The sequence below is a fragment of the Girardinichthys multiradiatus genome, chromosome 2 (genome assembly GCF_021462225.1).
Source record: "Girardinichthys multiradiatus isolate DD_20200921_A chromosome 2, DD_fGirMul_XY1, whole genome shotgun sequence".
In the NCBI taxonomy this organism is placed as follows: Eukaryota; Metazoa; Chordata; class Actinopteri; order Cyprinodontiformes; family Goodeidae; genus Girardinichthys; species Girardinichthys multiradiatus.
Genome location: NC_061795.1, coordinates 6,876,262 through 6,899,423, shown reverse-complemented (window position 1 = coordinate 6,899,423; position 23,162 = coordinate 6,876,262). Strand labels below are relative to the sequence as shown.

The following is a 23,162-nucleotide window of genomic DNA, read 5'->3' as shown; positions in this document are numbered from 1 at the left end:
TGGCCAGGTCACTACGTGATACTGGTGGAGGAAAACGTTTCCTGACTCGCCCCTCCAAAACACCCCAAAGTGACTCAATAATATTTAGACCTGGTGACTGTGCAGGCCATGGGAGATGTTCAACTTCACTTTCATGTTCATCAAACCAATCTTTCACCAGTCTTGCTGTGTGTATTGGTGCATTGTCATCCTGATACATGGCACCGCCTTCAGGATACTATGTTTGAACCACTGGATGCACATGGTCCTCAAGAATGGTTCGGTAGTCCTTGGCAGTGACGCGCCCATCTAGCACAAGTATTGGGCCAAGGGAATACCATGATATGGCAGCCCAAAGCATCGCTGATCCACCCCCATGCTTCACTCTGGGCATGCAAGAGTCTGGGTGGTACGCTTCTTTGGGGCTTCTCCACACCGTAACTCTCCCGGATGTGGGGAAAACAGTAAAGGTGGACTCATCAGAGAACAGTACATGTTTCACATTGTCCACAGCCCAAGATTTGCGCTCCTTGCACCATTGAAACCGACGTTTGGCATTGGCATGAGTGACCAAAGTTTTGGCTATAGCAGCCCGGCCGTGTATATTGACCCTGTGGAGGTCCCGACGGACAGTTCTGGTGGAAACAGGAGAGTTGAGGTGCACATTTAATTCTGCCGTGATTTGGGCAGCCGTGGTTTTATGTTTTTTGGATAAAATCCGGGTTAGCACCCGAACATCCCTTTCAGACAGCTTCCTCTTGCGTCCACAGTTAATCCTGTTGGATGTGGTTCGTCCTTCTTGGTGGTATGCTGACATTACCCTGGATACCGTGGCTCTTGATACATCACAAAGATTTGCTGTCTTGGTCACAGAAGCGCCAGCAAGATGTGCACCAACAATTTGTCCTCTTTTGAACTCTGGTATGTCACCCATAATGTTGTGTGCATTTCAATATTTTGAGCAAAACTGTGCTCTTACCCTGCTAATTGAACCTTCACACTCTGCTCTTACTGGTGCAATGTGCAATCAATGAAGACTGGCTACCAGGCTGGTCCAATTTAGCCATGAAACCTCCCACACTAAAATGACAGGTGTTTCAGTTTCATTGTCCAACCCCTGTATAATGGGAAAAATGCCAAGGGCTCTTGATACAAGTTAGAGTAAATAATTTCAGATATGTCTGCCTACATGTGTAGTATCACAGCTTTAACTGAATCCTAATATGTGTGTTTAGGAGACTCTCAGCCAATGGATGTGTGCTCGGTTCACCACAACAACATGTTCCTGCGATACTCCGTCTCTCTGCTGGGATATGGTTTCTATGGCGACGTACTTACTGACAGTGAGAGGAAAAGATGGATGGGCCCAGCCAGATATGACATATCAGGTAGAAACGTGTTTGGACACAGAATAGTGTCCTGTGTTTGTTCTTTCTCTGGTTCTGACTTGCTGCTGTGGATGGTGCAGGTGTGAAGATGTTCCTGACTCACCATTACTATGAGGGCACAGTGTCCTACCTGCCAGCCAGAGGTATCATTGGAACCCCACGAGATGATGGCAGATGTCTATCTGGGTGAGAGGAATATACATATATTTTGTGTTTAAAGTATCAATAAAGTTTTAAATAAAACTATATTTCAACAATTTTAAATTGCTTTGGGGTCATTTCACGGAGACGAGATGAAAACGAGAGGGAAAAAACTGAAGAAAACAAAGAACGAAAGGAAGAGAAGGAGATAATGGTGGAGAGATAGAAGAAGAAAAACTACAGACGGACCGGTTTCGGGCAGTGCCGGCACTTGTCTGGGCTGGTGCTGGGGCAGTTTGCCTGTCTCCACCTCGGAATGAAGGGAACCACCACTTGGGTCCGGGGGCCGGTTGTCCTTCTGGGGTATCGGCACCTGAACCTGGGAGTATAGAGTATGTATGGGGAATGTGAATGAGTGTACGACATCCATTGTTATGTGTCTTTACGTTGGGAGCGTGGGTGCTTTTAGGTATACGAATGAGGGTGGGAATGTGTGACTGTGACTGTGTGCCTGTTTTTGTGTCAGGTAGGTCCTGGGCTGCTCCCTCTCCTGGAATAGTTTAGGCCCCCCCATCAAATGTGGGGCCTATTTCCTCCCCTCCACACTCCCTGCCGGTGTCTCTGCCCGCTGGTGTACTTGTAGTTCTTAGTGTATGGGGCTGGGTGCTTTGGTGTGTGCCAGCTCACTCCCGGTGGCTGCTTGCTAGGGCCTGGGCCCCTGGGCTCTGTCGGGCCTCTTGGGGAGTGATGTAATCCCAGGGTCTCAGATCTCTGGGTTACATGGCTGGATCTCCCTGAGGGGGTTGTAGTAGTCCCGGTGGTGGTTCTCCTGGGGCAGGTCTTTGGCTCCTCACACTCCCTATTGCATATTTTTATGGAGAAACCTTGTATACACAAGAACGCCCACACTCAGACTCACAGGTCTTTAGATTCAGGTGTTGACAGATACACAAGTGTTCTATTTTGAGACGCAGTTATCACTAAATACATCTTGCATTCATTAGTACCGTGCACTTTTTGGTAACAATGCTGTTATTTTATATGGTTCTGCAGGTGTAAAAGCAGTCTTCTAGGGTGTTATCTTGTAATCTTTTCATCCTTCTTTCTCTTCTCCTTTCTTTTCTCCTTTTTTTCCTTTTTGCCCCACCTCTCTCTCTTTCCTGCTTCTTATTTTTTCGTTTCCGTCTCCGTGTCCATAACAATGGAAATAATCCCAACGCAGTTTCTAATAAAGTTTCTTTTATGAATATCAAGCAGAGCTTTAAAGCGTTAGTCATAGTGCTCCCCATGTAAAAATAAATCTGTTGGGCTTCTTCTTGGCACTCAGACAACAATTCTGAGTGCTACTCTGCCAGACAGGACACGGTAAAAAAAAAAATAATAATATACCCAAGATGTCCTGTAGAGGCGTACACTTGCACTTTCCCCCTTCAGACAGCATCAAACACTTATTACATTATTAATATTTTCGACACCACGTTGTGTTATTAGTATAAAAATGAGGCAGGGAGTGATGTCATTGTGAACTTAACTGGGCTTCTAGAGCTCCGGGGATATTCTTTGGTTCGCAACCAGTGCGGTTTTTAGGTTCTAGGTGGGGTTGTCTCCAAAAGCAGTTGAGGTTGTTAATTCTGGAGACAAGAGCGTTTTGAAATAAAGCAGTAATCTAAATGACTGTGGCTATAGTTACTAGTGTTCATGTATGTTTAGTTTAGACATAAATTGTTTTATAACCTGTCTGGTTTTGGGTGAGGAGCCTGAACTGGTTGATCTGTTCAGGCTTTAGAATACAGTTAAAATCACACCCAATAATTCTATCATCTGACTGAAGACACTCTGTTGTTGTAGGACAGTCTCATGAAGAGGATGCTCAGGGTTCTCCATAATGTTCATTTTATGAAGAATCTTTCTTTGTACAATGCTCTCCAATGGTTCCAGAGGAGTCCCCAGAACAGAGCCAGCCTTCTTTATCAGCTTGTTCAGCTTTTTTAAGTCCCTGGCTCTGATGCTGCTTCCCCAGCAGATGATGGCTGAAGAGATCACACTCTCCACGACAGACTTATAGAAGATATCTAGCTGAAATCACTGAAGGAACCTAAGCTTCCTCAAGAAGTACAGTCTGTCCATTCTTGTAGATGGCTTCACAGTTGCATCTCCACTCCAGTCTGTTGTCCAGATGAACACCGAGGTATTTATACTCCTCCACCACCTCCACTTCTTCTCCCATGATAGAAATGGTTTTTGACTTATTCCTGTTTCTCTTAAAATCTACAATCATCTCCTTTGTTTTAGTCACGTTCAAAATGAGATGATTGTTTCTACACCATGCCACAAAGCGGTCCACCACCTCCCTGTACTAATCTTCTTGTCCATCTCTGATCCACCCCACGTCTGCGGAATCATCCGAGTATTTCTGCAGATGACAGGAGTCTGTCTTGTACTGGAAGTCTGAGGTGTACAGAGTGAAAAGGAATGGTGAGAGTACAGTCCCCTGTGGTGCTCCTGTGCTGCTGTCTACCTGGTTAGACTCACAACCCTTCAGTCTCACAAACTGTGGTCTGTTTGTCAGGTAGTCTTTGATCCAGGAGATTGTTGAGGCCTCCACCTGAGTCTTCTGGAGTTTCTGACAAAGTAAATCTGGTTGACTTGTGTTAAATGCACTGGAGAAATCAAAGAGCATGATCCTCACAGTGCTGCTGGCTTTGTCCAGATGACAGTGGGTTTGTTGAAGCAGGTGTATGATGGCATCTTCAATTCCAACTCCCCCGCGAATGGCCTTAATGGCCTTAGCATCTTAACTCTGACTGCTTTTTGTCTCAGCTGTAAGATCTTGCAGATCACAACTTGAAAACACAGCACCTGGAAACAAACTCGTATAAACAATAGAAAACAACCCTGAAATTTCCCATCTGTGGAAATCTCATATTTGTGCCTCATGTTCACATTAGAACTTGGTTATTACAACTGATCATTGAAGACAAGCAGAAAGAAACGGCATGTTGTTGATTCGGAGCTTCAAAGTTTGATCATAATTACTGAAAATGGTAGCCAACCAATACTGAACTGAAGGAAAAGAGTTAAATCTAACATCTAAGGCCACCTGTGGTATTACTGTACAGTGGCTATAATAATGTGGTGTGGATCATCATCATTTTGTTGGGTTTTTCATAATTCTACCACCACCACAAGGGTTTGGAAAAGATGCCTGTTGCACCGATGGAAAATCTGTCCCGTAGCTGCTTCTTTACCAGGCTGTGTTGTTTCTGGACCTCTGTCGACAGGTCAGGGAAAAATCTCACATGGTGACTGCCATTTGACGGTGGCTTTGGTTATATGGGGTTCGTCCTGTAACTGGTGGGTTGCCGGTTAAAACTCCTACTCCGTCTGTCCCAGTTGTTGTGTCCTTGGAAAAGACACTTCACCCGCCTTGCCTGCTGATGGTGGTCAGAGAGCCCCACTTCTGTCAGTGTGCCCCAGGGCAGCTGTGGCTGTTGCATACCACTTTTAATGTGTGAATGGGTGGATGACTGTAGTGTAAAGCACGTTGGAGTCCTCTGACTTGATAAAGCACTATACAAGCGCAGGCCATTTTACTTTTTCTTTCAGACTTTGCATCTTTTAATTCTTGTTTGGATGTTCAAACTTGTCACAATGTATTAGTAAAGTATACCTTCAATGATTGTATTTCAGAATGTTGATGTTGGTAGGTTGACTGCTAGCATGACCTTCCTTCATCTCCTTGACTTCAAGAATCTGTTCATTGCTATCGTCGCCAGCTTCATCTTTTCTAGATATTTCCAGTTTAGATCTGAGTTTACTCAGCGGCCTGACTGGCTGAGTCAGAAAAGTACCTGGTTTCAGGTTAAGTACAAGTAAAAAAGTGGCTTTCAGCTGTGGTGTAAATGCAAATGAAGAATGTGCAGCTCAGGGCTTTGCTGCTATTCAGGTAGAGGCCATAACCAGGAGTCCTTAGTTCTACTTATAGCAGACCTGGCTATATTGTATTTAAAAAAGACAAATGAACTTGAAATAGTTTATTTTAAAAACTAGCATCTTACTGTGGGCCATTAAGATAAAGTAGTTTCTCATCATGGTTGATCCAGACAAAACTCTAAATTCAGATTAGCATGAACTGATCAGGTAATGGTTCCTTTTTAAATAAGTGCATCTATGAACTTAAAAAACCTCTGTGGTCTGTTATATCTGATATATTTCTAACTTACTGAATGAAGTTAAATGATGATTGCCAAACAGCAGCTGAAAACGATTTAGCATCAACAGTGTGGTGGTTACTTTGCTAAAGCTAAATGGATTTAAAGGTTTAATGCAGCCAATTAATGCTGGTTCTTTGTTTTAACTCTGTTTTTAACAGCTGTGCAGTTTGTCAGCACAATGGACAGATACAGACAGACAAAGCCGAGAAGTATGAGACTGATGAAGCTTCAGACTACGGTAAGTCCACCAGATGGCCACCAAGGGCTCCTAACTAGTCAAGAATCAGTAGAACTTCCTTCATTCAGGATTTAAGGGATAACTCACACTTTGAGAGGCGTTATCTACCTTCAGATTCCAATGTTAACAAATATTAGGCTGTGTAATGATTTCTTTTTTCCTTATTTGTGCTAATGTGTGATTTTGCACTTAACTAGGTTTATTTCCATCAAACAAAATTGAAATTTGTAACCTTCCCATGAGCAGTGGGGTGATTGTTTTAGCGGAGTCAGCAGCAAGACATGAGGTCACGCGTTTCCCTATGCGTTTGTGTTTCAGAGAATGATGGAGAGTGGAGGACGATCCGAGGAAAGTTTTTAGCTATTAATGCCGCCAGCATGAGTTGTGCTTGTCCTCGCAGCCCCAAAGGACTCTCACCTGCTGCTCACCTAGCTGACGGCACCACTGACCTCATCCTGGTCAGAAAATGTTCGCGCTTCAACTTCCTTAGACACCTCCTGCGACACACCAACAAAAATGACCAGGTACACAGGAACAGCGAACCCAGATGCCGATTCTCTCTTTCTGCCTGAATCCTCTACATGGTGCTCTTCTTATCCTCTTGTCTTCTTTTAGTTCGATCTGGCCTTTGTTGAGGTCCATCGAGTGGTGCGTTTCCACTTTACCCCTCGTTACTGTCAGAGCGACTCAGAACTGGAGCTGGACCTGCTGGAGAATGGCAAACGGCAGATCTTTAGCAAAATATGCCGAGACCACCCGGCTTGTAGCTGCGCACCCACCTACAGCAGCTGGAACTGCGATGGTGAGATCCTGACCCACACAGCCATCGATGTCAGGTACCGCAGCTCTCCCAAAGCTCATATTTCTACTGTTAAAACTCTGCAGACATGTCTCTAAAAGCTCCCTTTCCCATTTTTCCATCAGAGTTCACTGCCAGTTAATCAAGTTGTTTGCACGAGGGATCGAAGAGCCTCAAGTATTCGAGGACCTCAGCAATCCCTGTGCAATATAAACCTGTCTCCCCTTTCCATCATGTTTTCCTCATCAGACACTGGAGCAGTTTCCAGCTGCAGTCTTTATGCTCTTTAATGATGAGTTCTGCACAGATATCAGCAGCACTTTGCTTACTAGGTTAGAAGGTAGAAACAAACAGGGCATTCTGCAAAAACTTTAGATATCAGACATTTAATACTTTGGTCTACTTGTATAACTGGGAACACAAACCAAAAGGTATTAGCGTTGATGTCTAAAGGAGTTCTGAAAATATACAGACCGTCTGGCAAGCTCCTGTCTGGGTTCTGTCAGTTGTCACCTGCAATTTACAGATCAAGGATTCTTGATAGAAAAGTTCAAAATAGCATTTGTGATCCCGTACCTTCAGAACGGCCATCAGAACTGGAGACAGATGCTATTTTGTCTTGAAGGCGAGACACACCCCAATCAACTAAGTTGGAGAATGTACTGTACAATGAATAATTCAGCTGTCTTGTTGATGATATATAATCATATCAATAAGGAGGCAGTTAGTTGTGGCCTATAAAACATGAAAACAGCTATTCCTGCATGGAGGAACAGAAGCTCTAAAAAGCATGGATTTGAAGAGCCTGACATACAGCTCTGTATCCATGCACTTGAGATGCCTGGACCACACAGAGAAGCATACAACCATAGTCCTATTTTTTTTTTTTGTGCTGAGCTGAACAGCCACACTGCTCACAGATTTATAGTTTTCATTACACCTTCAGAGTAGCCGTTAATGTGGTTTATACACTGTCTACTTAGAAGAGGAGAAGACGAAAAGAGCCATAAAGAAAGAATAAAGTAATTTATCACCAGAATATCATTGCAGCGTTTGTATCCTTGTTGTCTTTTAACAGATAAATTATCCACACTGATGAAAACAGCAGCTCTGTCCTCCCTCTATTTCTTTAAAACAAGCTTTTTTGTTGTTTCTTCTTCTCCTCATGGTGGGTTGTTTCTTCCATGAAAGAGTAAAAGCTGACACTTTGCCCTTAAGTGTCTAAGCCAGCAAGAGATGTGTTCAACAGTAAGAATGAAGTGGTGGATGTCCGAACAGCATTCCATTCCAATTCATTTCCCTTCACTGGCTTCTTTTATCTAAGCATGCGTTTTTGCTGGACAGGCGGTTCACCTGTGAGACGAGGTGAATTAAAAAGGAACTAGTCTTTGCCAAATCCCAGAGCTACCTAGTGAAAAGGCCTGTGGAATCTCACATTCTATTGGGCTACAGAATTAGGTCTGGTGACTATTAGTTATGACTCAGCTGGAACAGATTTTACTTGTGTTCCTGTTTTTCCTCTTCTAAAGATAATTTGGTAAGAACCATTGCCCTATTGCTCGCTGTACAGTTCGGTCCTTTTACATCCCATCTCAGTTATGGTGTGTTCAATACTAAAAGTTGCCGGTGGGGAGAAATTCTAAAACTTGCGGTGCACAAAATGTACAAAAACTGTGCATTGACACGTCCCCGCACACGTAGCCTTCATACATTCCGATTTGCGGTGAATTCTGTGCAGCTGCACGTGACGCCGGAACCGCCCAGTCTATATATAAGTAGTATAAATAATACGTAGGCACCTACCACGTGTCCATATAACCATGGCAATGGAAGCAGTCAGTAAGGCAAGAAAGAAGAGATTCACTGAAAATTAAATGCAGAACTCAGAGTTTGAGATGAAGGCAATAGTTCAAATTTATTTGGCAGTATCTGCCGCAGTATAAGTAATACATTTTAAAATTTGAGTGGCAGAAGGTAAAATGCCGTTAACATGGTAGGAGCTGAATTACGATTCTTGGTCGGAATAAAACTTATTTAGCAATTTATTTATTAAATCCAAAGGACGCCGTCTAGCTTCTGCATTGAGCTCCATTATAGTTTAGCTTGAATGTTCCTCCATATTTCTATTAGGAAGACTATTACCACACAAACGATGTGAAGTACTTTTAAATCTTTAAAACCATTCAGGACCTCACATAAAAAAGCAGACAGTTAAAAACATCACAGAAGCCAGCCAATCGGCATGGAGCCTGCTTAAAGTTTGTTCCCAACGCAACTATATTAATTAGAATAATTCTAATTATTATTATAGTATGAATGAATCTTCAGTTGAGGTCAACATGTGTTTGAGACATTTGCGCATCACAAATAGGTTGCACATATATTAAATGGCGATGCCTTCTATTCAGAAAAGAAAATTAATTTACAGGTGGCGTCCTTATACCAGTCCATAGCTCTGATTACATTTAGAAACTGGCAAATTGCAATATAATGTTTACCATTTAGCCACAGTTTAAGGGTATTTAATATATCCGAGCAACATACGAATGAGGTCCTCCCATATATGGCGGGCATGGCCCGGCTCAGGGATGACTGTTAAACACATGACCTGTCAGTCAGCTCCTTCTGAAAGTGAGAACTTGAACCAGCACCGGCGACGCATGGTTCCTCCTGGTTTCCCTCTGTAACACTGAGGCCAGCTCCGTTCAGAGCTCCAAAATGATTGTCCTGGGCAATCTAAACTGGCTGATAAGCCATGCATTATCATGTGCCAGCAGATCAGTTTGATCTCTGAAAAAGACTTCCTTCGGGGATGTCCTCCAGCTGATCCAAAGCTGCCATCGTTCCACAATAACACACAACTTTACGCAGCAAATTATGGACATGTGTGGTTGTCTCCAGCTTGCTCACCTTATGAATCATAAAACCTGACTTGTATGGAATTAATCTGCTGATCCAACAGTTTCCTTCTCAATAAGAATGAAAGTGCCCCTTAGATGATTCACATGCATTTTATGCTCCTCAGACCGATGAACATTTCCATCTACTGGTGACAGAAACTGAGGAAGTTTCACAGTTTACATCCGACTGAGTTTTCTTCACATGATCAAAAGTAGACAGCAAATAATTTAAACAATATCAATTATTCTGATATGGCATAACGGATATAGGTTTCCCTTTTCGTGTCTGTAGCATTACTTCAAATCTCTTTTTGTCAGTCCTCAGATTGTGGCTTGAATTAGTTTCTAATCCAGTTACTCAGGATTGAATGAGTTGAATAGCACACTAATTGCGGTTTTTCCTTCCACCTTTGCACAAAAGTGAGAGTAAAAACTTGAGCAAATTACTTTCTGCTTTAACAGCATGTGTGCACACTTCCTGTTCAGATCAGACATTGTCAAAATGAGTATTATTTAATTTGTTGCAAAGGTTTTATTTGAGCCAGTAAAATTGGACATTCTGAAACCATCTGTTAGTTTGAAGAACCTCAGGATCATTCTCTTTTGTAATTGTCTACAAATCAAGGATTTACATACAGCATTAGTGTTGGTAGGACTTTTGCAAACAAGAATATTATTTGCGTGAGTAAAATAAGAACCAATAATGTATCGTCACAATATTTAGTGCAGTTGATAGAGGTCTACTCCGAGGGATGAAAAAATATTGCAGAAGAAAACTTTAAAATAAGGATGTGGACAGGATGTTCATTTGTATATAGAATCAGTTCCTTGGTTCAGCTGTTTGCTGTTAGATAAATGCACTGTGCTATAAAAAATAGCAAGTAGAGCGTACTAGAAAGGTTTGTCTGGAAGTCACGATTTGATATTTAATCTTCAGCCCAATCAGATGAAACGACACAGCCATAAACTAGGCTGTAAGCATGTCGTAGCTTAGCTTTGGCCACATCTGTAGCTGCTGCTGTGCCCATTAGTTTTTAGGATATGTAATCAAAATGTAGCAGCCTCTCATGTAACACATTTTAATATGTTTAAGTTTTTTCTAAGAAAATATTGGGATTGATTTCCCTCTTTCTACAGAATGAACTCTCTTCTATGCAACTGACTGGTGCCAGTAACACTGTTCCCTATCTCACCAGGTGTGCTGGCATATTGATAAACACGTTATGTAAGTCAAAATATGTGAAAATTAAGGAGTTTGTGTAGGAGACTAGGGATGTGTGTCACATTTCTGAGTAACAGAACAGGAGATCTGCTGTATCACATTATTTTTGTTATGTCACCACCTTTGTTTATTTTCTTCCAATATTAGGAATGTGATGAGTGTCCCTTAGTGGTAAGATGATTATTATCCAAATTAATCAGAAAGTAAGTTTCAAGCATATGACATGCGGAGGAAACTACAGTGTCTGCAGTGTGTCAAGAGATTAGATGATTTTAGGGTCATTGGTCCTATTTGAGTTGCTCTTGTTTGTTCTGTAGCAGGGGTGTGCATGTGCTGCATACATGGCCTGTGAGAGCCGTGGGGCTCATGTGATAGAATGTGTTGACATTTACAAATACAAAAATAAAAATCTGTGAAAACCGGACTAACATGGTGTTCATATTGTATATGCTACTGTGTTAGATATATAGCAAGGCTATGCTGGAGCGTTATTTTCCCATGACATTGTGTCTTTCTGAAATTAAAGGCAAATAGTAAATGGCCTGAAGGTGCATAGCGCTTTATCAAGCTTTATCAGATACCCCAAAGCACGTTTTACACTACAATCTGTTATTCATGCACACATTCACACACTGACAGTGGTGAGCTGCAATGTAGCCACAGCTGCCATGGGTCAGACTGACACAAGGTGTTTTTTACATTTAGGGTTCATTTGTTCTCGTTTAAACTGACACTATATTTCAAATTCAGAATTTTAACTTGGATAGAGGTTCCTCTTCAACCCAGCCTCCAACTCAAATTCCAACAGTTTTCTGACTAACCAGAACATGGTTAAGTTGGGTTTGATGTCAGTCCAAGTTTAAAGTTCTGACTTCTAAAGTAGACCGCGAGTTCATTCATATGACATGTATGACAAATGTTTGTGTAGCAGCATGGTAATAGACTTTGTGCCATTGAGCGCTGCGGCTAATGTCACTGCTAGCTGCCCAACCAAATTAGCTAGCTTGCTACTTGCTTTAATAAAGTGGGATAAAACGGGGAGATTCCAGAAAGGGTTGGTTATAAGGTTGTAGTGTGGCCCTACAGTGTCTAATATGTTTTGTCAGTGAGCTGCTTTGTAGGAGGACACACTTCTGAAGCAAAGCCTTTAAGCTAGTCAAACAATAAATAATGAGCTGTTAATAAATTGACCTGCCTTTATCTAATAGATTATTTTCACTGTCTTCTGGTTTCTTACATCTGCACAGAGTGAGCTCCAGTGTAGCTGTAGGTATTTCTCTGTGACATCATTGAAAAGATGCTTTTGGTTATTGGTATCCACATCAAGCTCAACATTACCAAAATATCCTAGTTTATTTTATAAATGATCTCAACAGATTGATTGGAAATACGTTCTTTGACAGCTGTTATATTTATGTTTTCAAATGAAGTAAATTCTGAGTTGGAAACAATCACGTTTAATAATAAAAACAGTAACAGAACTGTTAAGGCATTGAAACTATCAGTTTTCCACTCCTGCTGCTATGAATTACTGCAATTTGAAGAAAAAGAAATTGTCATATGTTACCACTTTTAAAATGCTGCCTGGGCTCTAACTACACCTAAACTCAAAATTATGTATACCTCTGGAAGATTTAAATTTAAAGTTAAGTTAGTTAAGCTTTTTTGAAATGGGCCAGACATCTCTCAAAAGATGAACAAAGTAAGAATGAACAATTTTGCAAAAAAGGCTATTTTAAATGCTGTTTAAAAATGATTTATATCCTTCCCAATAATAATTATTGATCAATCAAAGCCTTATTCCAATTGTTGAGCAGCTTTTTTTTTTTGCAGATTAATCAGGACTCTGGCTGGGTCACCTTAAACAGTAATATTACCTCCAGTGAGAAGAAACATGTTGGTCAAACTGAGAGATGACTTTAAAGCTAAATTGACCAGGGGTATAAATAATTCAGGGTTTACAATGTTCACAATTAAATCCAATAAAACAGTAACCTTTGATGTTGTGATGAACATATAGGGCATGTTAATTCTTTTGGCATTCATATTCATCGTTATGATGTACTGTGTATTTTCCAACTAAGGGTCTCCAGAAAAGTACATATTTTCTTTTTGGATCTTGTTAAATTCAGAGTGAAAATTCTTTCTTGTTACTGAAGAGATTATAATTTGTAAGCCTCTCCTCTTTAAAGAAAGTTTTCCTCTCTGTAGTTTTCTGAATGAGAGAATTAGTTGGAGTGAGCAAATCAGGCAACTGCCAGTTTTAATCTCAGCTGTATTCTTCTCTGCTGTAGTTGCTACATTATCAGAAATGAACTCTTTTCAGCACATCCTGTGTTGTTCTGTAATTTATGTTCCTGCAATTGTAACCACTGCCGACAGGCTAAAACCAATCAACATTTGCTTAAAAATACCAGCTTTAAAACACTGAGACAGTTCCTCAGTATAATCCAGTGCGGATGATAAAAGCTCCTGCAGCTGATGTTCTTATTTTGTGTTGAAAGAAATTGAATGGTGGTGTTGAAGAAATAGTTCCACAATTGGCCACACAATGGCACAATACATTTTGTCTTTATATCCAACATCAGTGATGCTGCCTCAATGCTGGAGTAAAGACACCTCTACACAATGCCGATAGCCTCAAACAATAATTTCATCTATTTCAGTAAATTGATTCAAAAAGTGAAGTTCATAGATTTACTAAATACAGAATGTTGTATTTCAAGTTTTAATTTTGATTGACCAGTAGGCTCCATCACCAGCAGACTGATTTTCTGTTAAGACACAGGAGGATTTTTACAGGCATTATCCTGCATCAAATCAATAAAGAAGAATATGGCAGAGGTTTTACAGTTTGACTTTCAGACTCCGAGACTCTGGAGAACCTCTTCCCCCACTGACCTGGCTGAACCCTTTTCTGGGAGAAGATTGGGGACATCATTAAGAGGATCTTCAAGGACGTGAATGGGAACAAACGGGAGTGGAATTAGATAAAACTGTTTGGATTCAGGAAACCAGGAAGATGTCTGGACACTCATGTTACCTCCTGTACAACACCGTTCTCTCCATTGCAAGACACTCTGTCGAAACTACAAGCTTTATGAAAATAAGTCCTCTCTTTCGAGATCACTGTGCAAAGATTTATATCGTTGAAGAATATCTTCATCATCACACCTTCGAGACTCTCAGGGCTTGTTGAAAAAAAATGAGAGAGGGGGGGCTGAATGAAGCAAAACATCAAAGAATAAGACCATAAAATGCTACAATATGGTTTCATACTTTATGACATCAGTTTTGTTTTCCTTTGGCAATTTAGTTTTTGAAGACTACAAACTATTTTGAATTTTGAGCAAAAGAAGGGCTCATACAAAATATGTCTGTCTAATCAATGTACAAAATGTACGGTTTTCCATTAAAAGAAGATAATGGCCATGGACTTTGATAGTAACAAATGTGTTTGCTCATATTTGATAAAGTATGAATGGATGAACTTAACAGATATCAGACCTTTAATGACAATAATTGAAAGATAAAGTAAAATATGTAAGAAACTTTATGTCAGGCTCTTTGACCAAACTGTAATTTGCTCATATCTCGATGGCAGGATCTCCTCAATCCTGCCATCATGCATTCCCTGGTGGAAACAGAAGTTGGGGACTCGGGGTTGGACTCTTTCATTACCCAGGCTGAAGTCACAGAGGTGGCTAAAAAGCTCCGCAATGGCAGGGCTTCGGGGGTGGATGAGATCCGCCCTGAGTGCCTCAAGTCTCTGGATGTTGAGGGGCTGTCATGGTTGACACGCCTCTTCAACATTGCGTGGCGGTCGGGGACAGTGCCTCTAGACTGGCTGACTGGGGTGGTGGTCACCCTTCATAAGAAGGGTGACCGGAGGGTGTATTCCAACTACAGGGGGATCACACTCCTCAGCCTCCCTAGTAAGGCCTACGCCAGGGTATTGGAGAGGAGAGTCCGGCCGATAGATGAACCTCAGCTTCAGGAGGAGCAGTGGGGTTTTCGTCCCGGCCGTGGAACACTGGACCAGCTCTATACCCTCTACAGGGTACTCGAGGGTTCATGGGAGTTTGCCCAACCAGTCCACATGTGTTTTGAGCACCTGGAGAAGGCATTTGACCGTGTCCCTCGTTGTGCCCTGTGGGGGGGTGCTCCAGGAGTATGGAGTCGGGGGCCCTTTATTAGGGGCCATTTGTTCTCTGTACAAGCGGAGCAGGAGTTTGGTCCACATTGCTGGCACTAAGTCGGACCTGTTCCTGGTGCATGTTGGACTCCGGCAGGGCTGCCCTTTGTCACCGGTCCTGTTCATAACTTTTATGGACAGGATTTCTAGACGCAGCCAAGGGCTGGAGGGGGTCTGGTTTGGGGACCAGGGGATTTTGTCTCTTTTTGCAGATGACGTGGTCCTGCTGGACCCCTCTAGCCAAGACCTACAGCATGCACTGGGGCTGCTCGCAGCCTAGTGTGAAGCGGCTGGGATGAAGATCAGGTCCTCCAAGTCCGAGGCCACGGTTCTCGACCGGAAAAGGGTGACTTGTCCTCTTCAGGTTAGAGGGGAGTTCCTGCCTCAAGTGGAGGAATTCAAGTATCTCGGGGTCTTGTTCACTAGTGAGGGAAGAATGGAGCGGGAGATCGACAGACGGATCAGTGCGGCTGCCGCAGTAATGGGGGCACTGTGCCGGTCCGTTGTGGTGAAAAGAGAGTTGAGCCAAAAAGCGAAAAGCAAAGCTCTCAATTTACCGGTCGGTCTACATTCCTACCCTCACCTATGACCATGAACTCTGGGTCATGACTGAAAGAATGAGATCCAAGAGGGGCTCAGAGTAGAGCTGCTGCTCCTCCACATCGAGAGAAGCCAGTTGAGGTGGCTCGGGCATCTATACCGGATGCCTCCTGGACGCCTTCCTCAGGAGGTGTTCCAGGTACGTCCCACCAGGAGGACGCCCAGGACACGCTGGAGAGACTATGTATCTCTGCTGGCCTGGAAATGCTTCTGGGTGTCTCTGATGAGTTTGCTGCCCCCGCAACCCGGTCCCGGATAAAGCGGAAGACGACGACTGATGTTTCATTAGTTTAATTTCCCTCCTTTTTAGTTGCATTTTCTGATGACTGTCAGTCTAAAAATATACACCGAATAATGAATGAAGACATTTTATATCTCCTCATTGGCAAGTACTGTTAAGAACTTCATATATGTGCTATAGGTAGATCAAGTAAAGATGAACACAATGACATAGTAATTGTGCTTAACTCTTTTGCAATGGAACCAAAACAAAATGACCTAAATCTTAAAAGAGAGGACTCATATTTTTGCTAATTAATTTTTTTATTTGTTCCACCATATATTTATAATAAAGTAAATAAATAATAATAACACAGCAATATTAATAGCAATGACACCAGAGCAGCAATGACAAACAGAGTAGTGATAACATTAATTATTAAGTCATATGTACTAAGTTAAAAATGTGCATCAGTCTATCCATACAGTACAGACATCGGTAATAGGACTAAAAAGGGTAGATTGATGCATTTCTAATAAATATAACATATTAATCTTCTGTGATGTAGTTAGCAGATGTAGTTGATTCTTTAGTTATTTTTTAATTCTTTTTGAGTTCCTTGTCTACTACACTTTTGTAGTGTTTAAAACTGTTGTAAACAACACCTTCAAAACCAGAAGATGTGGATTTCCTAATTGCTGGGCAATAGATGAATATTATTTTGGTTACTTTCAGCAGTCTCTTCTTTAGAGGGCATGTACCTCTTACACTGTCCACCACACTGGCGTACTTGGCAAGCCCCACAAGGCTTCATGGACTTATGAGGCTTTGTTGGTCTGGATGACAGTGCAGAAGGTGGCGCTAAACGTATGAAGCCCTGACTGCTGGATGCTCCACAGAGCATCATGGGTGCTGCCTTCGGCTGTGCAGGAACCACCACAAAGACAGGAACTGCTGACACTGTGGGTGGAGTGCAAGTGGCCACAGTGGGTTTAATTGGGTGGGCCAGTTCACTCTCTCTGGTGCTTCCACATCTAACCTGTAAAAATAACAATACATGTGATGATAAGTATTTAATTCATGAGCAGTTACATAAAACTCCAAATTTATGACCATCATTACACATTGTTTGTTGTGTTTAAAGTTTGTTCTGCATATTTGCTGAAAGTGAAAACTAGCTGGCCTTTCCACATTTCCCCTCCAGCTGTCTTTGCAGCAGCTTCTGCCTTTTCAGACAGCTAGGGTCTACTGCTTTGCTGAGGGCCATTGCCACAGTCTTGGCTGCATCCGTGCACTGAAGCTGGGCCTCCCTCTCCCTGTCTGTACAGAGGGATGGATGGGTACAGGTACTGTTTTAGGTGGCTGCTAGCTGTTGTTTCTGTGTTAAACCTTTTCCACAGACCTCACACACATTCTCCTTTGGACTGTGAAGCTGCATGTGCTGAGTCATATTGGACTTCACAGATAAACTCCTGCCACATACACTGCACTTGTGTCCCTTCAAGTCCATGTTTTTTACCTGATGTAATAAAACAGAAACAGATTTCAAATAAGTGTCTTTTTATCACACTGCACAGGGGACTAAACACTAGAGTAGGCGCAAAAGTTGTACACAAGTAAGAGCGCTGTTACTTTGAAAAATATATTGCTTGAGGTGAAGTTAAAAGTTATTTTGTACAAATACTACAGAAGTACTGAGTAATATTTTGGACATAACATCTGGTTTACATTTATATTGTGTGAAAGTCAGGTCGACGCTACAGTGTGGAAGAGTATTTTCAAACTATAAACAAAAAACAAGAAAAAAAAGAAACAATATAACACGTATATAATGTACTACTGGTTGAGATGGATAAGAATTAAAGTCGGAATCCAGATCTGACTGAGCTGCTGCCCTCTCTCCCCCCTGCTCCTGGAGGATCCTGCAGACTCATTTCTCCTCTCACTCCTTATTCAAAACGGGGTTTTGGGCAGCAAGTATCTATTTTTTTAGACCAACATGAAAAAACTCCACATGACCTGGTCAGTAGGCTTACCAATAGGGCCATCTCATTGGCGAGTTGAGGACAGAGCTTTCTCAACAGAGTTCAACGATTGGTTGGTTGAGCTGCACAAGTTGCTCAATGGGGCTCAATGATTGGTCAGCATAGGGATTTGGAGGAGGATGCGCCTGGTAATACCAAGTGCTATAAGCTTTTCGTCCAGCAGAGGGCTCTCTACCGCACCCTTCATCGAACTTGGATTTTGCTCTTTTAATCTCCATCAATGGATTTCCTAGCTTTCATCAGCGTTGTTTCTGTGTGCCAGCTCACAATTACATTTGGACTAACTTTATCCAAACCTCAGAGAGCCTCACCCCTGCCTGCTCCTACACTCCCAGCCTACTTTTCACAGCATTACAACTGCACTCCACTTTGGAACACAAACTAACAAAGTGTATTCGGTGTCTAGATAATTATTTGGAATAAAATAAGAGAAAGGACGTAACTTTGGGTCTAGCATTGAGGGGTTAAGCTCTCTGTCTAGTTATTTATTTAATCTTTTACTTTTCTAAAAGGACTTAGGCAAATTTGACGTTCCTGTTTTAAGAAATTCATTCTAATGTTTTTACTGTGATTTCCTATTCCACATAAGTTCAGCAATTAATTAAATGCTTACTTTTACTTCATCTTTTTTCTAACACAGAACCAAATATTTAACAATTTTACAGCACCTTCATATTCATGAATGTGATGTTTCGGGGTCTGGATTAATTGTATTTCAATTCATTTAAATGAGGAAAATGGATTCCACATATGAATAATTCCAGGTCAGAGCTCCATTGTGGAACAAATTAACTTATAAAGAAGAGGAACCACCAGGGGCGTTTTTAGGGAATGAACCATCGGGGGCTTAAGCCCAGGCAATAAATAGTTAAATATTTATCAGACAGCGGCCCAGTTTATAAGTCACTTAAAGTTAAAGTAACACAATCCATGTTGTACCAGCTCTTAGCCTTGGCTGGGTTTCCACGAAATGTAAATTATTGTGAATCAAACAAAAAAGCTTCACAATAATTTGACTTGGTTTGATTTTTTGTCAGTAGTTGACGTGAAGCATGAAGAGAAACAGTTTACAACTGCTGAAAAAAACATCTGGATGAAGCAGATAATGACACATTTTGTGATAATTAGGAAAAACTTTCTGCTCAGTCCGTCAGACTAAAGTTGTTCTTAAACTCAGAGAAACTATGTTTACTGTGGCTCAAATAAATGTGCTTCTTTTTTTAATGTAAATGACTTTTTTAAATTTTACTCTCTCACTCTCTCTCACACTCCTGAGGCCCCATTGACATCATTTCTAAAAAGAAAACTGGTATAAAATTGATTTTCTTAGATTTTAATGGAATGGTAAGACCCTACAAACACATTTATTCATTTCAGTTATGCTGTGAGCTATCCCAACATTTCATTAAAATACGTTCCTTCTTTCATGAACCTGTATTGACATCTTTCCAGCCCTTCATTCCACTTAGTCTGTTTTTCTCCACTGACCAGGTGAGCTATTAGTTCAGTCTTTGCTATTAAACACTTTCTGTAGGGAAACAGGTGTTTAAAACAGAACTAGGAGTCTCATCCTGGATCTTTCTTGGACTCTCACTTCTTGTCCTGTTATCTGTACTAGTACACTGCTTGGCCAAAAACAAAGTTGCCACCTGGATCTAACTAAGCAAATAGGTACGAGTCTCCCATTGGACAATTACTGCATGGGTGATTATGTTTCATCTGGCAAGTTATTTCACCCCAATTGGTGCAATGAGTTGCTTCTGATTTCTTAAACAACCAGGTGACAAACTCGCTAGAGCACACCCACTCAACACAAACACACTTATTTTTATACATATACCCCTTTTTTACTAGTTCCTATGAAGCACGGTTTGGTATGACTCGCTTTTTAGGGTTTTCTTTTGGTAACGGTTACGTGGAACCATTAGTAATTTTAGTACCAGCTTGCTTGCGGTTCCAAGCAAGCCAAGCCATGCTGAAAATGAAATGTCAGAAGACAGTTAGTCACTGATTGATAGGCAGGTGGCATCACTAGTCACAGCATCTTCAACCAATAAATCATTATACGCTGGGCTTATTATGTATATGGCAACTATAGCAAGCTAGCATTAGGTAGCGTTAGCTTACACTCACTGATCCTGTAGCTCGTACCCTTCAGTTTTATACCACTCCATGGCTTCCCTTTCTCTTCTGTACTTATCCAGAGTGCTTCTTCTTGCTGCCCACAGCCTTCTCTTCTTTCACTCTGATTCTGACAACAGCCATAGACTATGCAGCTGTGAAGGCTGTTGTGTTTGTGTCACTACAAATCACATCAAGATACTTTGTCGGACTGTGGGGCCACCTTGCTATTGACAATCCAGCCCACATTGAGATGGTGCTCAATTGTGATGTAAAACAAACCAAACCATGTACAGTCGACCCAACTTGACCTGAGTCAAGTACAGTATAGAAAAGGGGGAATACGCTCACTCACCAACACACACCAACACACAAAAAATTGTTGAAAGTCATACAAACGCGTTACTATTACAGTAACATGGCCTGCCTACTCGATGCTGTATGCAGTCTTGATTTAATTAAGTCAATCATGCAATTAGGATTCTGTCTTGAGATATCCTTTTTGTATAGCAAATCTCCCCTTGCACATGTAGGCAACCAGCTTCTCTATACAGTATGGTATACCTCAAATGCCATAACAGGAAACATGAAAAAGAAGAAAAACAGCTGGTCCTTTGGTATTGTCAAAATCAAAGCATTTTATTGTCAAGCAGCCAAACAGATTAGTCAGATCAGCTTTATTGGCAACGTTTGTGCACAAAAACAAGAAATTTGACTATGACTCCACTTTGCTCTCAATGTACATTTTTAATATACATATATAATAAAAAATAAAATTGGTGGGAAACAAAAAAGCATTTTCTTTATTGTGTTCATTCTGGTAAAAATAGTGTTTTTACCAGAGAAGAAGACAAGGTTGAATTACTGCAAATATGCATGGTCTTGATCTGGGCACTCTGGGACTGTTAGGTAGTCATCAGGGACACAACCTGGTGAAAGAAACTGCAAACGTTTTAGTGCTCTGTAGGGCAAACCTGAAAGTAAAAGTCCATATAGTTTGTGTTCAGGATGTTTGGGATCTACAGACGTGATAGCTGACTATTTTCTGGCCGTACACCTATACAAGTCCTGGATGAAGGGAATGATAGTCTTGATGATCCTCTCTGCAGAGCTGATTGTTCATTGCACTATGTGCATAGGACAGACTGAAGAATCTAAATCAGCTTTTATTGGTCATGTTGAAATGGAGAGATGTCATTGTCTGGACTGGTAATGCTCCACAGTTTGCCTGAAGAAGTTAAAATTTTGGGCTTTTTCGTCTCAGCCTTGGCATTAACGAGGACACAAGGAGTTTGTGTTCAGGATGTGTGGGTGTCAGGGCAGGTGGTTTTTGGAGTAGTACCCAAGTACAGACAGGCAAGAGCAGATGGCATGCAAAATCACAAGATTTAATAAGTGAAAAGCAGGATTTCTGGGTTGATGACTTTGAAGCTGACATCCACAAGCAGGATCCTGGCTTACGTCCCTGCTCGAAGTGGTGCAGAACGAAGTGTGGTCACCAATTAAATGCATCATCTGCCGACCTGTTTGCCAGGTAAGCACACTGCATGGGTCCAGCAGTGGGCCTGTGATGTCCTTCGAATGCTTAACATCAGTTGCGCAAAGGATTTTATGACCAAAGACATTAGGGCAACAGGTCCTTTTAATCCTGTGATGTGTGTGTTCTGGGGCCTGGGATGATGGTGGAGTGTTTGAAGCAGGAGGCAACCTCATACAGCTCCAGAGTCTTGTTGAAGATCTGAGTGAGGATGAGGGCCAGTTGGTCAGCGCAGGTTCTAAGGCAGACGGAATAAACACCATGAGGTCAGGTCCTGGAGCTTTCCTGGTTTTCTGATGTTATTCTTTTCTTCAGATTGTAATGGTGTTCAAGATCCTCCAAACTGCAGCTGGGTTGTTAGCTGAGAAGCTGCTTTTGAGCTTCTCACTGTAGCCTCTCTCAGCTGTCCTGTGTCCTGATTTCCTTGGTTAGTTTGTTTCTGGTTGCTTATATTGCACCAGGTCCCCACTGCTGCAAGCCTTTTCTTTGGTCTGGCACAGCTTCATTATTGATGCATGATGTCACAGTGTCAGTAAATCTGTATGGGTCAGTGGCTGCATCTTCAAAAGCACTCCAATCTTTGCAGCCAAAGCAGGCCTGTAATATCGTCTTAGACTCATCAGTTCATGTACTAACAGTCTGAACCACAAGCTTAGAGGTTTTGTTTTTGCCTATAGATTGGAATTAGATGAAACAGACAGTGATCAAAGCAAAGCTGCACAGTGGACTGCTTGGTATGTGTCTTTTAAGACTGTGTAGCAGTGGTCCAGTGTGTTTGTGTCTATGATTAATCACTTTATTTGCTGTTTATATTTTGGCAGTTCAATGGAAAGGTTTGTGCTGTAAAAATTTCAAAGAACAATCATGATAGTCTAGATGTTTTTTCTCCATGTCTGTTATCAGCTCTAAAAAAACTGCTCGTTGTGCAATGCCAGCAATAACTCCCTTGGTGAATAAAAGGTTTATAGTTTATACAAAATGACTCCATGCGGGGGCTACATGTCTTTTGTAACACTGTGACATGAAAACACCAGTCTTCGTTTATATAAAAGCAGATTCCACCTTCTCTCTCTTTCCCTGAGAGCTCCATTTGAAACAGCTGGAACCCCGGCATCTGAATTGCACTGTCCACAGCAACTTTCTGTGAAGCAGAGGGCAGCAAATCCGCAGAAGTTAGAGTTTCTTGTGCTGAGGAGGAGCAGTCCCTATTCACCAGGAGCACACATTAGCCAGGTGAATTGATGGGAGCGGACTATGCCGTCCCCTCTGCGAAGCCATTTAAACAAGTCTGCACTTTTGCCCTGTCTGCTTCTCCAGTAAATCCCACAGAAAGCTACCAATCTTCAAACCAAGATCTAAGAAAAACTCTCTGGATATATGAAAATCAGAGAACTGCCCAAAGCTGATTGCCTACAACTTACAAGTTGCTGGTAAAGTGACTGCAGTATAGCAGCAAAGTATAGTGGAAATGCAAAAAACACACACAAAGTACAAGCAAGTGTAATACTGAGATGGCAACACCTCTGCAGCACCATCTTGCTGGCAGGGACAAAGGCCATGTCC

The 23,162-nt window shown here is 41.7% G+C and overlaps 1 protein-coding gene across 1 annotated transcript in view; it reads left to right on the top strand.

Annotated features, from left to right (window-relative positions):
• LOC124884266 (ceramide kinase-like) overlaps positions 1-11,305 on the top strand; it is a 34,496-nt gene extending 23,191 nt beyond the window's left edge. Inside the window, exons 8-13 of the mRNA XM_047392095.1 lie at positions 1,215-1,367; positions 1,448-1,553; positions 5,881-5,960; positions 6,279-6,484; positions 6,576-6,796; positions 6,885-11,305. Coding sequence (XP_047248051.1) covers positions 1,215-1,367; positions 1,448-1,553; positions 5,881-5,960; positions 6,279-6,484; positions 6,576-6,796; positions 6,885-6,972 — 854 coding nt within the window. The 3' untranslated portion in view covers positions 6,973-11,305. The remainder of the gene's footprint in view (positions 1-1,214; positions 1,368-1,447; positions 1,554-5,880; positions 5,961-6,278; positions 6,485-6,575; positions 6,797-6,884) is intronic.
• The last annotated feature ends 11,857 nt before the right edge of the window (positions 11,306-23,162 follow it).